Source organism: Lepisosteus platostomus, chromosome 12 (genome assembly GCF_059453375.1).
Source record: "Lepisosteus platostomus isolate fLepPlt1 chromosome 12, fLepPlt1.hap1, whole genome shotgun sequence".
In the NCBI taxonomy this organism is placed as follows: Eukaryota; Metazoa; Chordata; class Actinopteri; order Semionotiformes; family Lepisosteidae; genus Lepisosteus; species Lepisosteus platostomus.
In genome coordinates, this window is record NC_142622.1 from 5451895 (window position 1) to 5465859 (window position 13965).

General features: G+C 46.0%; 1 protein-coding gene across 7 annotated transcripts in view; it reads right to left on the reverse strand.

Annotated features, from left to right (window-relative positions):
* Positions 1 to 179: 179 nt before the first annotated feature.
* akap9 (A-kinase anchoring protein 9) overlaps positions 180 to 13965 on the reverse strand; it is an 82544-nt gene continuing 68758 nt past the window's right edge. For 5 of the 7 annotated variants that reach the window (XM_088600554.1, XM_088600556.1, XM_088600553.1 and 2 more), the window contains 21 exons: positions 12429 to 13628; positions 11782 to 11826; positions 11237 to 11386; positions 9997 to 10500; positions 9834 to 9897; positions 9064 to 9203; positions 8194 to 8385; positions 7542 to 7730; positions 7050 to 7200; positions 6432 to 6594; positions 6090 to 6240; positions 5041 to 5715; positions 4532 to 4758; positions 3929 to 4037; positions 3047 to 3232; positions 2573 to 2776; positions 2169 to 2401; positions 1483 to 1577; positions 1118 to 1238; positions 796 to 929; positions 180 to 693 (listed from right to left, as the gene is read on the reverse strand). In XM_088600554.1, the coding sequence (XP_088456680.1) occupies positions 650 to 693; positions 796 to 929; positions 1118 to 1238; positions 1483 to 1577; positions 2169 to 2401; positions 2573 to 2776; positions 3047 to 3232; positions 3929 to 4037; positions 4532 to 4758; positions 5041 to 5715; positions 6090 to 6240; positions 6432 to 6594; positions 7050 to 7200; positions 7542 to 7730; positions 8194 to 8385; positions 9064 to 9203; positions 9834 to 9897; positions 9997 to 10500; positions 11237 to 11386; positions 11782 to 11826; positions 12429 to 13628 (4977 nt within the window). In that variant the 3' untranslated portion in view covers positions 180 to 649. The remainder of the gene's footprint in view (positions 694 to 795; positions 930 to 1117; positions 1239 to 1482; positions 1578 to 2168; positions 2402 to 2572; positions 2777 to 3046; positions 3233 to 3928; positions 4038 to 4531; positions 4759 to 5040; positions 5716 to 6089; positions 6241 to 6431; positions 6595 to 7049; positions 7201 to 7541; positions 7731 to 8193; positions 8386 to 9063; positions 9204 to 9833; positions 9898 to 9996; positions 10501 to 11236; positions 11387 to 11781; positions 11827 to 12428; positions 13629 to 13965) is intronic. The other 2 variants (XM_088600551.1, XM_088600557.1) reach the window with 2 other exon arrangements.

Here is a 13965-nt window from a genome sequence, read left to right on the forward strand (position 1 = left end):
AAACTACGCTAAATTAATTTTTCAATTGACAATATCATTGATGAAGTCAAAAAGATTATAAATTCAAATTTAAATATTATTTTCAGGAAATTAGTTTGGATGTAAAAATCTGTAAAATATAAACTTGGGAAACAATCTGCGCTCAAGAGTAATGTGTGTACAACAGAACAAATAACAGCTTTCAAATGTTATATTAATCTTTATTTTGGATTTTTGACAAAATACCCATAAAATTCAGAACCTCTAGCTTTACAAAAATAAGCCTCTAGAAACTGTTTTCTGCCATCCAGTCCCAGCAGTTCATGAAGGACAGTGTAGTAAAACCTATAGCAGCTGTCTCACAGTGAAGCCCTGCATCCACCAGATATTCCTCCACCCACACAATACACAGTATAAATAAATCAGTTTCAAATTAGCATTCCACAAATATACATTTAAACGACTGTTTTATGCACAACAAACAAGCAGACTGATATACATAGAAGCTGTTTATCCTCTCAAGTGCTGGCAAGAAAACCGGCAGTAATATTACACATTTAATTTGGTCCCACAAATATATATACACAGCATTATTACTGTACAAAAACACAGCAGCTCAGCATTAGAAAAAGGCAACCGAGTTTCAAGTCAGTCTGCAAATGGAGGACTTTCATCTTCTTATCCCGTAATGCAACGGGGCATATGACGTTGAGCCTGCAGAAGGGACATAGAGAAGCCTTTTAGAAACATTCTCGAAAGGCACACCTGCGCTGAATAAGGTATACTTCCCTAAGGTTGTCCGGTTTTGTTCTGTACCTGACTGCACACTCCCCAGCCTCCTCTGCAGCGCCTCCAGCCTGGAGATGTAATCTGTCAGTGCCCTGTCTGGGTCATAGTTCTGGAGATGAGAGCAGGCAAGAGAACCTGGGGCGTCAGCAGTGGTCTGGTACCTGCAAGAAGACCGATGAGAGCAACATCAAGGGCCTTGAAATTTAATTGAGGAGCACAGGCACAAGAAAATGAGCCAACTACATACTGCACTTAGAGAGACTTTTATTTCTTGACTGTTACATAAACACAGGGACAATATAAGCACTGGCAGGGTTCATTCACAGACATCATGTCTGTCCTCCTGTACCTGTGGTGCACTGACAGGGTGGATCTGGGCGATTCCCGGCCGGATCTCCCTCTGCTGGACGCCCTGCGCTCCCCATACACCTCCGGGTGGAGATACGGCGAGTCTGTTCTCACTTCGTTCCCTGAGGAAAAGGGCGATGGTGTCAGCCCCAGCAGGACAGAGGTATACTGCTGACAATGCTGGCCCTGACTTTATCACTCATTCAACACACAGCCCACGCCCCATCCTCACTGCCCTGCCAACCTTGAAGGTCTCAGTAAATAAGTCAGTGAATACTCTCAATTCCCTGAAACAATTACTAGCAATTATATTTTACGTCAATCTTTTTAACTTCTTCCATTAATGTATGCCGAAAAAATCCTTACCAGTTATCTGGCCAAACCCATTTCGGTTAACACTGGATGCTGGGCTTGATCCTGACCCTGTTGCCCTCTGCCACCTTCTCACCAGAAACTTCATTCTGGAAGAGATTATCATTCTGCTAAGACCGCAGTGCTTTACAAACACACTGTCTGGCAATAAAGTAGACATTAAAATAATGACAGAAACATTTGCAGGTTTCCTTCCACAGTTCAAAATCAAACTGGATTCTAGGAAAAGTGGCCTTAGATCCGAGACTCTGCATGTCTGTGTTTGTGTCTGTGTGTGCCCTGTGACGGACTGGCGTCTCACCCAGGGTGCACCCTGCCTCACGCCCGCTGCTTGCTGGGATAGGTTCGTACTGCCCTACATTTTTCAATTGGAACAAGCCGGTTAGGGAACGGTTGGATGGATTTAATATCTTGTTATAACTGCACCCCTCCAGCTAAGATAAAGACTGTCGAATTAAAAAAAATCCTAGGTGCAATATTGCCCACAATGGAGAGGAATGATAGAGACCTCTGTGTTATAAATGATTTCCCTGTGTTTTAAGCCATCCTGCCACACATGAGCAAAGAGGACGGCTCAGATCATTGGCTGTAGGTGGTTCTTGCTCCATCCCCACACTTTCTGGAGGTACTCATCCTGTGCACACTCCTATCAGCTCGTGTGAGAGCTCCAGTGGGCTTACCTGGAGAGTGCTATCGAGACCCGGACCACAGATCGGAATCTGGTGAAGCCCCTCCTGTGGTGAGTGATGACCTCTAAGTTTGTGTAGGAAGGTCGGCCGCCCATTCTGGCAATTAGAGAGAGGGTGGCCTCTTCGCATTCCTGAAAGCCTCCCAGTAACAGCAGCAAATACTTCTTCTGGTAAATAAGAGCCTTCCGGAAACTCTCTGCCCGCAGGTACTTCCCATAGATTCTCTGAGGAAGAGATGTTTTTACAGGCAAGTTAAAAGACAAATCCTTAGAGATAACAGCAGCCATTTCAAAACTGCCTTTTTAGTGCAAACTCCAGTCAGGGTGAATGAGCATTTTATTAAAAGGCTGAATGCATGCATTCAAGATGACATGCATCCCGACATGAAATGTCACCTTTAATGCAGTACTGTCGGAGTCAGACCCTGCCATATCTCTGCAGAGGGAATCTGTCCTGAGCTCGCTGCGCAGTCTGGACACCTCTGCCTCAGCCTGCTGCAAAGATTTCTCCAGGCTGGCCTTCTCCCTGTTCCAGGCCTCTCGATCTGACACCAGAATGGCATCAATGGCATCCTGGTTATCCACGGGGCTCCTATTGGTCTGCAAATTAAAAACAAACAAACAAACAAACAAACAAACAAACAAACAAACCTTTTAAGAGCTGCATATGAAAGCTTAAGCAGACTTGTTGACTGCACAGAATGTTGTTTTGCTGTAAGAAAATGCTGTCCAATACTGTGCTATTATTTCTAGGATTTACTGGCTCAGCAATATTAAACAGTACAATAAAGTCACCTGAGGCTTTGCATTAAACCAGGTAACTATACGCAAGGATACTGAAAATCAAGAAGCTGATCACCGTGTACTTACACAGTCCCCTCCTGCGAGGCCTCTATGGCGGTAGCGACGCAGCTCCTCCTCCAGCTTGATGAGGGCGTTGCGCAGGTCGTTCTTCTCCTCCGTCAGGCGACTCACGAACCCGGTGAGCTCCGCGTTCTGCCTGAGGAGCCGCTCGGCCAGCGAGCTGGAGGGGTCTCCCGAGGGCACCGGCGGGCTCTGCACACGGACACAGGCACAGTAGGACTCGCTCCTCGCCCACACGCCAGGGCGGGGTGTGGAAGCAAGGCACAGCCGGGCTCTCGACCAATCCTTTCCTTCACACCATTCCATTTTAATGAGCAACTACAAAATCCGATTCCCTAGCCTAGATACACTTGATTTTATATAGCACCTTTTAAAGTTGCATCTCGAAGCAAAAAGATCTCAAAATTGTTTTCTTAAACAGTTTAAAGAATCCAAAAGTCAAATATGATCCTTACATCCATTTCAGTCATTACCATTGCTGGTGTAAAATACAAAGCACTGGGCTTTACATGAGTACCCTGCGAGTACTGTCAGCGGTGTTTAGCCACTGATCAACATGAGATAAAACACACTTATCGACAAATGGTAAAATACTGAGACTTCTTGTGAACTGCAAGATATTATTAGAGCATTTCCTGTTGATAAGCATGAAAACAATAAATAACTCAGAAACCTGGTGCATTCTTTATGAGTTGCCCTTTATATATTTCTGAATAGTTTAGAACAGTTCATTTCAATCACCAAAGTTATTTTGTAAAACATTTAGCTGATTGATTCTGTTATGTGTATACTGACTTCCTAGTCTTCAAAGGCAGGAGAAATTGGCCGATGTGCACAAGTGGGCTCTCAGTCAGGAAAGGGGAGTACTCAGTCCCAGGGATCACCTACCTCGGGCACAGGAGGGACAGGAGGCAGCTGCTGGAGCTGGGAGACAACATCCTGCACGCTGTTCAGGAGCCACACCAGACTCTCGCTGTCCAGCTCTTCAAACGGCACGCTGCACACACACAAGGACAGGGCCATCATGTGCAGGGGACAGCACACAGGCTGCTGTACACTAGCCATTACACACATCTCAAACAATCCAGGCCTTCTTTAAAACATTGATGTTTTTCTCTGGTCAGAACAAGTTTGCATGTCTCAAAAAGTGTATAGGATTTTTAAGATCTCTTTTATAAGTTACTTTAGCACTGAAGATTTATAAACTATGTCAGATATGATGCACTGAATTAAAACTTCCACAAAGTTGTGATGCTAAATCTTGACATTTTTTCGTATTGACCGTTGCTGCTATATGAAAAAACAAATCAGCAACGTTTCTTGCAAAAATAGATCTCTGAATTGATTACATTTTTCTGTAGTACAATATCACAATGTAGAACACAGAATTTTTAAGGGTTAGATTATTTTTAGGCAGATTAGGGCAATAAGAACAGCATTTTAAAGCTGAAAACCATTTGTTCACATTCTTCAAGCTTGAAGGTACAGTACCTGCTGGAAGCTTTGCTTGCAAGTGATCTGATTTTGGAAGCAATGAGCTGGAGCTCCGGTATGACGCTGTCGAGGAGTCTGGAGTCTGTGGGAGCAGCCTGACTCGCAGCCCCTTCCTTCAGGGGGAGAGAGCTGGAGCCGGCTGTCAGCACCTCAGACATTTTCTGCTGCAAGACCCAGTCTCTTGTCCTGTCACTGGGCTGTAGGTCTGCCTTCCACGGATTCTGCTTCGAAAACAAAAACAAATAAGCACCATGCAATACATTTCAAGATATTATTGTCCCCCCCACATGAATTATAGCTTTGAACTACCTAATACACGTCTTCCAGACTATGATACTGGAGAAAAGCAAAAAAAAAAACGAAATAAAAAATTGTTGGCAAACTGTCCTAGTTATCAGTTACACTTTATTCACTGCAACAGAAAAGAAAGGCAACAGTGCCGAAATAAGCAAGATGGCATGTTGGCATTGCTGATTCAGCTCACTGCGCAGCGAAGCAGGACTCACCGCTCGTGCGTCGGGATGCTGTGGCTGCGCGGAGTCTCGGGCCGCCTCGCTGAGCCGAGCCGTGTCCTGCAGCTCTCGGACGCTGTCGCCCAGGCGGTCCCTCTCCTGCTGCAGCCTGAGGACCTGCTGCCGCTCCCTGTCCAGCTGCCTCTGGAGCTCCTGGGCCTTCCCCTGCAGCTGCTGCAGCTTGTCCTGCGCAAGCTGCAGCGCCTCCCGTTCCCTCTGCGCGGCCAGCCGCTGCGAGCGCCTCTCCTCGTCCCACTGCTGCCCCACCTGCGCGGCTTCCAGCTTGTGCCTCTCCACGTCTCCCACCAGCTGCGCGATGCGGCTGTGCTTCTCGTCCAGCTGCCTCTGCAAATCGGCGAGGAGCTCTTCCACCCGCTGTTCTCCCTCCTCCTCCTCCTCCTCCTCCTCCTCAGCCCTGCGCTGTGGGCTCTGCTGCTGCCTGCGCCGGCTGTGCAGGCCCCTCTCCCGCTCCAGGGCGCCGCTCAGCTCCTGGGCCCGGGCCTTCTCCGACTCCAGCTGCACCTGCAGCTCGGCCACGCGGCCCTGCTCGTGGGTCAGCCGGGCCTGCTGGCGGGCCCTCTCGGACTCGGCCGCCTCCCGCTCCTGCTCCAGGCTCTCAGCCAGCTGGCCCGCCCTGTGCTTCTGGTCCGCCAGGGCCAGCTTCAGGTCCTGAAGCGATTGTCGGAAAGGGTTACCGGGGGCTCAAAGAGAGACTACCTGGACCTCTGCCACAGAGGTCATTAAAGATGGGTCATTAGTCCAGTTACAATGACTGAATCACTTCCTAATACAACATTACCAATTAGTTCTTTTATAAATGCTTTTAGCTTGAATTTGGTAAAGAACCAGCTTCTCTACTTGGCCAGTTTTCAGGTCCGTAAAAAAGCTATTATATAAGCTCTATGTACTGTACAATAGCACACCCAGAGGTCCACATCAGTTGAGACTTTGTACACTGAAAAGATAAATACTTTTTTGGTCTTCTTCGCCACAACAAGTCGATTTTGCTTATTTCAATCCGCTTGTCAAACGCAGTAACTTACTTCAAGCTCCTCGTTTTCTCGCTCTTTTGTCCTCTCCGACTTGCACTTCTCTTTTTCAAACGCCCACTGAAGCTCTCTGGCCTTCCTCTGTTCCTCTGCCAGGGCATCGTTTAGTCTGTCCACTTCGGCAGCCTTTTCTGAGACCTCAGTCCTGTAAATAAAGACGTTTATTGACCAGCAATTTCAAACATTAGACATGACAGAATTTTCTGTACTCTTAGGAAGTTATGTGTGGTATGTTACGATATTATACGCAGCAGATTATACTATAGGAAAGCTTTTTAGGATAGCATGACCAGGAGAGTCAGCCAACAGGAATACTATAGTACGTGAGGAACGTGCCTGAGGGCTTCCAGCTCTTTCAAACGCTTGTGCTGTGCAGCCAGTGTTGTTTCCAGCTCCAGCCTGGTCTGAGCCAGCTCGTTCTTCAGATCAGCCAGCACCATCCTCTCGGAGAGCAGAGCCTCCTTGCCTTCAGCTGCCTGCTGGTTCTGCGCATGGCCACCTGAAATTGACATGATTACAACTCACCGAACATAACCTTTCACTCAGATCTTATTAATCAAGACATATTCTCTAATGACAGTCTAGGTTCTTCAATGTAAAAAGCTATTCTCTCCTTTGGTTTGGTATCATACATCTTTGTTCCATTTAATGTGTAAGTCGTGTCTGTCATATGATCTTCAGGTTCCTTTTACTCTTAATGTCTGATATTCTGTAACTTTTTTAAACTGGTGGCAAATGAAATTCATTATGTGGAGACAGAAGTGTCTGGAGAAGACGAATTAGGCTACTAGATTATTGATTTGACCCGTCATATTCATTGTAACAGTTTTATACACAGGGCTTCTGAAAACATCTTTAAATATATCACTCTGTATGAAATACCCCTTTCGCCAAGCTGATTTGTACAATGAGCAACGTACTTCCATGAGATTAGAAGGAGACCTTAGCCTTTACCTGAGGCGAGTAAGGATTGCCCATCAGTCTCTCTCCTGCTCTGCCCTGGCTGGGTACTGTGGAGCTGGGCTTGGAGCTGCCTGACGTCCGTCAGCAGGCTCTGTCTATCAGCACCCTGCAGGAACTCCATGGCTTCCCTGTGCCGGGTGTCCTGTCAGAAAGTATCGCGTCAGGCCTCTGTGTCAAACTAACAGTTTGTGCTGGTGGTAATAACAGGGCAGTGAGGTGTCAGGGCTTTTCCTAGAGATCTGTGTTTTTTAAATGGCAGTTTAGTGTAATACACAGCTTTTGAAATAGCCATTTTTTTTCTTAAACAATCCTATCGCTCAGGGGTTGCATTTTTAAGGTAGCATCTCCAGTGTCCTCCCCACCAGGTGCTGTAGGACTGTCCACCCTTCAGCAATCAGTGTCGAGGTTTGTTTTGTCAGACCCATCAATGCTCCAGAAAATCTTCGGCCTGCGGCTGATCATTTCGAGTCTGCCCTCTTTTACCTGTTCGTCCAGCCTGCATTCCAGCTGGTTCAGGTGGACCACGATGTCGCTTGTATCCAACAGCTCCAAATGAGTTTTAAGAGCACTGGTTAGCACACCGCGCTCCTTCAGGAACACCTGCTGGACAGCGTGCAAGAGCTCTCCTCGCCAGTCTGCCGACTGCTCGGCTGCGATGTTCCCAGCCAAAGGCTGCGGGACAGAAAGAACCCCATGTCACAATCTGGCCAAGTCAATAAAGTCTTTATCCCAAATAAAAGGCACATGAATGGCAAACCTTTAAATGGAACCTGAATGGCCTTTAGAGAGACTGAGAAAATGAAATGTACCAGTTAAGAAACCATATTTGGACTTGAACTATACATCTTTGTAGTGTTAAATTAAAACCATCAGACTGCATATTTGATTAATTACACTCAATTTTTAACATTTTTGTTTCAGCTTACAGCAACAATCATACATGTCACCTTTCAGCTTCATCTGCATACAAAAATTTAGCTGCTCTCCATTGTCTTCCTTTTCAAGACCCTTCCATGAACAGCCTTCACGAAAGGCACAGCAGTTCACCTCCTCTCATTTAAGGACGCCTGACTATCAGCTGCACTAAAAAGCAGATCACAGAGAGATGCAGTGGAATGAACCTCAATGAATGTACCTCAGGGCCTCTGTGAGCCTGCATCGTGGTAATCAACGTCTTGAGGGATTCGACAGCTGCCAGGAGTGCGTCCCTCTCCCTCTGCCAGCTCTGAGAGGGCTCCCCTGCCCCTGTGGGCTCTACGTCAGAGAACGGCAGCTCCGACAGAGACAGTACCTGCATGCCCTCCTTATGCACCTCTCTCAACAGGCTCTGCACAGACACATGAGCAGACGTCACTCCACCCCACCTGTCCACAAACACTGGCCCCCCAGCTGCACCATTATATGGGGATTTTTCCCCTGTGTATCACCAGCAGTCTTATCTGACCCAAGTATCTTTCTTGGGATCCTTTTCAACATTACAAAGAAACTTGTTATTGTTTACAGTCATAATGGCAGAACTGAAACTGGCATTTTTTGTCATGCAAAGGAACAAGTAAAGGTTAATTTCACACTGAAACGTAGTAAGAAGAGACACAACACTATTATCAATATCGATTAATGAATAGATATTAAGATTTTCAGCACAATTGTGGTACTGTTTCTGTTAAAGAAAGAAAAAACTCCATAGGTCTGGGATGATAAAGTAGTGACATGAGCCAAGAAAAGAGAAAAACAAGTCCAGTATCAAGGACACACTAAAACAGCTTTTTACGATAAACACTGGGCCAGGCGTTCACTAAACCAAAATAAGGGAGTCATGAATAGCCATCAATAAAAAAAAATAAAGGTTAGCAGGAAGAGACCAAACTTTTCTAACAATGTAAGATGCAAACTGACTTTAATTCCATCCATGTAAAAAGGATGAAACAACATTTATTGGGGGAAAAAATCAGTGTTGCTCTATTAGAAGGTAGTGGACAAAATACAACAAAATGAAATGTCGTACCTTAATTTTGTCAGGAAGCATATCTTCTGCTAACTGACGCACTTCATTGTCCCTTCTGGCTCCTTCAGGTGTGCTTCTGAATTCCTGGTTCTGGGAACCAATGTCATAACCCAGTCTCTGACTCCAGTCTGAGCTACTGTCTGAAAAAGGTCAGAAAAATCATTCTGGTGTGTACAGTATGTGAGACAGGACCAAACTCATGGTCAGAACTGTTCTCATGGGAAATGATCCGTCTTATTTTATAAAAAGAAATACTATAATCTGCTACTACTGTAAGTCAACACAAGGCACAAGTTCCAATTCTAAATATTTACATTTTCCTTTTGCAAAAGTAAATTGATAATGAAATGTAGCTTGATTCATATATCTAATGTTTTTCATCCGAAGGGATCTCAAAGTGCTTTATGTATAAGAGGAGACCGTCATCATCCACCACTTAGATGCAGCACCAACAGCACTTATTATGCATCAGCAGCAACTGTGCTCAGAAGGTCAAGCAGATAAGTGAGAAACTGCTTTACCAGCTGAACAAAGAAGAAATTTGGGAAGGCCAGACTGTTCAAACCCAGGCTCTAGAGATAATATTTTATAACATCTATATATAAAACTTATAATATTGTAATATTTGTAATATTAAGTAATATTGTTTCCACTGCATGAAATATTTCACCTTTTCAGCGCCACTGATTACAGCATGCTGCAAGATGAAAGCATGGAAATTGCAATGATGGATGAACTGGTCTAGCCTTTATTGGTAGCATAAAACTTACCACTGGTGTACCCGTCTTTAAATTGGGAGGTAACAGGATGCTCCAATCTGGATGAGATGATACCCTAATTAAAAAAATAAACTGTATTAGATCAAGCTTTCCTTCTTTGTGTAAGTTAAGAATACACTCACAATAACGAAACACAAAAATCCCCCAAACCAACCTCTGCTGTCCTCAGCTTGTCCACAAGTGCATTGAGGGCCTGGCATTCTTCACGCAACATCTCCAAATCTCTTTTCAGGGTTTCGCTCTCAGAAATGTGTCTGGTCTCCATGTCCATGATCTCAGCAGCATGCAGATCCTGCATCTGTCCGATCTTCTCAGTGTACTGACTGATGACCTCGGCAATATCCTCTGACCTGGCAGCACCAGGTTTCACCAGGTCAGCCTGGACCTCTGCATCTCTGCAGGCCACTGGCAGAGTTTGGACGCTTCCATTGACAACAACAGGCTTGTCAGTCTGGGAAGCAGAGCTCCTTCTGGGCAGCGAAGCTTTGTCTTTGGTTATTGTGCCATTGTTCTTGTCAGAGATGAAGTCAAGTTCACCCTCTGGAGCTCCAGCTTCCTTGTTGACTGTATGAAGTGCCAGTTCCCTTTCCGACCCTGCTAAAGCTTCTTTCACCCGCTGGAGGTCTTCCCGAAGCTGAGCTACTGACAGGTCTCTTACCTACACAAAACAAACAACAACCCTCAAGACCTGTATACACTCTACGAAGGCCCAGGGAAATTTCTATTTTATTGGCAATGGGTTTTCTTTTGGCAAAAAAAAAATCAGATTTTTCAGTATCAGCATATAGTTCCCCGAAAGGTTTCAAAACATTAGTTTCAAAAGTCACTTGCTACACATCGGCATTGCTAAAGTATTAGATGATATACCTTAATACACAATTACTCAATGGTGACCACTAAGTGGGTAAAAGGTGTGTTGAGGTGGTTAAAATAGCCACTGTGATTTTGAGTATGTGTCATCTCAGTATTACATCACACTTTTCAAGTATTACATTACAGAGAAAGCCTGACTGCTCTTTTCAAATAGAATAGTTAACCAAAAAGAGAGTCTTTGGTTACCTCTTGTTAATGGTGTCAGAATGAAAAAAAGAAAATATACTGTTCCTTTAAACGAAACTGATGAAACGTTGCAACACTGATTTCTTTCTCTGGACTGGCTAGATACAATTTCAAAAAAGAAGTGCAGTTTGTATATTGGGCAAACAACATTCATTATAGCGCTTCTAACTATACTACAAGCACTTGTTCCGCATCCCAGGTTAAACCCCATCACAATCCTCCCAGGGACATGGAACCTTTCAGATTTTATATTATTCACGAAATAGAGTCTTACTGCAGAAAGACTTAAGTTCTTAATAATGGTTCTTAATAACAGGCTGATTTCTGCTCTGTACCTGCAGCACCTCCTGCAGCTTGTCGGCGCGCTCCCTGGAGCTGCTCAGCTCCTCCTTCGTGGCAGCAGCCTCAGCCCTGACCTCCTGCAGCTCCTGAGCCAGCTGAGACACAGCAGCTCGGTCGGCCTCTTCACCCGCACTGCCTGAGGCCTGAGAAACATTCATCAACAACACCTCTATATTGGCTGAGGAATTGCACATCTCATCAAACCACGCAGAACAAAGAATATATTCCTAAAAGACATCATTGTCATTACAGTATAGATTTAGTAAGTTAAGCAGGATGCTTAAATGTCCAAATTAAACCACATTAAACCCACCAATCCCAAAGCACGATCCGGGTTCATGACAGGGGCTGTCCATGAAACAGGAGGACAGCTCTGCTGAGCAGAAAGCTGCCATCAAGCACCAGATTTGGAATCTGGGACTGGTGAGTGGCCTCAGGTTTGGGTTTAATCCAGGTACAAGGAGACCTCAGTTTAATGAAATCTAGCACTCGTAGTGCTTTAAACTGCTGCATTGTGATGATGCTGAAGATACTTTACCTTTCTGAGATCTTCTTGAAGCTGCTTTATTGTCAGTTCTCTTGCCTGAAACAGAAATAAGACAATTCCATTAACCAGAATCTAAACAAACAGTATACACTCAATCACTCACAAAAAGATCATAGACTGTTCCAAATCATGTTTAAAACTTTGACTTAACCTAAATATGCTTTATAAAATCAGCAAAAGGGATGTTAAATACCCATGTTTTCATAACGAAGCAAAATAATTAACAATAAAAAGATAAAGCCTAAAGATAACTTTTAAAATAGCAGTTAGCCTATAAATTTGTCACTGTAGAAACACTTAAAAATGAAAAACATTAATTCATTTTCTTTTGATAAATCTGATCAATAACTGATTGGTGTGACTGGAGTATCTAGACAGACTTCAAATAAAGGGGAAGTGCATCAGATAAGTGGGATAATGTTGATTTTCAGTAACGCATTAATAACTTAATGTGCACACTAGTCTTACACAAGTAAACTTTACTCGAATGCGTGTTGCTTTAGTAATCTTATTTTATAAGAAGTAGCATTTATTTGCTTCCCAGCCATGGTTAAAACATTAAACACATCCTCTGCTGGAGACACTAGGTGAAACTGTTCTCTCCCCACAGTCCGGAGTGGCTGTGTCCTGCCCTGTACCTGCAGCTCCTCCTTCAGCTTGTCGGCGCGCTCCCTGGAGCTGCTCAGCTCCTCCTGCAGCTTGTCTGCATGCTCCCTGGAGCTGCTCAGCTCCTCCTGCAGCTTGTCTGCGCGCTCCCTGGAGCTGCTCAGTTCCTCCTGCAGCTTGTCTGCATGCTCCCTGGAGCTGCTCAGCTCCTCCTGCAGCTTGTCGGCGCGCTCCCTGGAGCTGCTCAGCTCCTCCTGCAGCTTGTCGGCGCGCTCCCTGGAGCTGCTCAGCTCCTCCTGCAGCTTGTCGGCGTGCTCCCTGGAGCTGCTCAGCTCCTCCTGCAGCTTGTCGGCGTGCTCCCTGGAGCTGCTCAGCTCCTCCTGCAGCTTGTCGGTGTGCTCCCTGGAGCTGCTCAGCTCCTCCTGCAGCTTGTCGGTGTGCTCCCTGGAGCTACTCAGCTCCTCCTGCAGCTTGTCGGTGTGCTCCCTGGAGCTGCTCAGCCCCTCCTGCAGCTTGTCTGCGCGCTCCCTGGAGCTGCTCAGCTCCTCCTGCAGCTTGTCTGCATGCTCCCTGGAGCTGCTCAGCTCCTCCTGCAGCTTGTCGGTGTGCTCCCTGGAGCTGCTCAGCCCCTCCTGCAGCTTGTCTGCGCGCTCCCTGGAGCTGCTCAGCTCCTCCTGCAGCTTGTCGGTGTGCTCCCTGGAGCTGCTCAGCTCCTCCTGCAGCTTGTCGGTGTGCTCCCTGGAGCTGCTCAGCTCCTCCTTCAGCTTGTCGGCGTGCTCCCTGGAGCTGCTCAGCTCCTCCTGCAGCTTGTCGGCGCGCTCCCTGGAGCTGCTCAGCTCCTCCTGCAGCTTGTCGGCGCGCTCCCTGGAGCTGCTCAGCTCCTCCTGCAGCTTGTCGGCGCGCTCCCTGGAGCTGCTCAGCTCCTCCTGCAGCTTGTCTGCATGCTCCCTGGAGCTGCTCAGCTCCTCCTGCAGCTTGTCGGCGCGCTCCCTGGAGCTGCTCAGCTCCTCCTGCAGCTTGTCTGCATGCTCCCTGGAGCTGCTCAGCTCCTCCTGCAGCTTGTCGGCGCGCTCCCTGGAGCTGCGCAGCTCCTCCTGCAGCTTGTCAGCGCGCTCCCTGGAGCTGCTCAGCTCCTCCTTCGTGGCAGCAGCCTCAGCCCTGACCTCCTGCAGCTCCTGAGCCAGCTGAGACACAGCAGCTCGGTCGGCCTCTTCACCCGCACTGCCTGAGGCCTAGAATAATTAGGAGAACACGAGAAATTAAGAAAATTCAAGACATTTCACTTTACTTTGTGTTGCTTAGCGTGGTCTAACTAAATTAAAACAGTCTTAAACTTGTTATTTTCTCCTGTTTTTACACTCATGAGAAGTATTTTGAAAGATGATGCAATGTATTTTTCATTTAATCTACAGGAAATAACACTTTATAGCCTTTGCTTTGACCTTCCCAATATACAATTGGTTTTGTGTTTATGTCACATATTATTTATATCCATGTCTGACTGAGAAAAGTAAAACACAGACAATATTTTTTGCTGGAAAGTACTCTGGAGGATATTCATGACAGGAT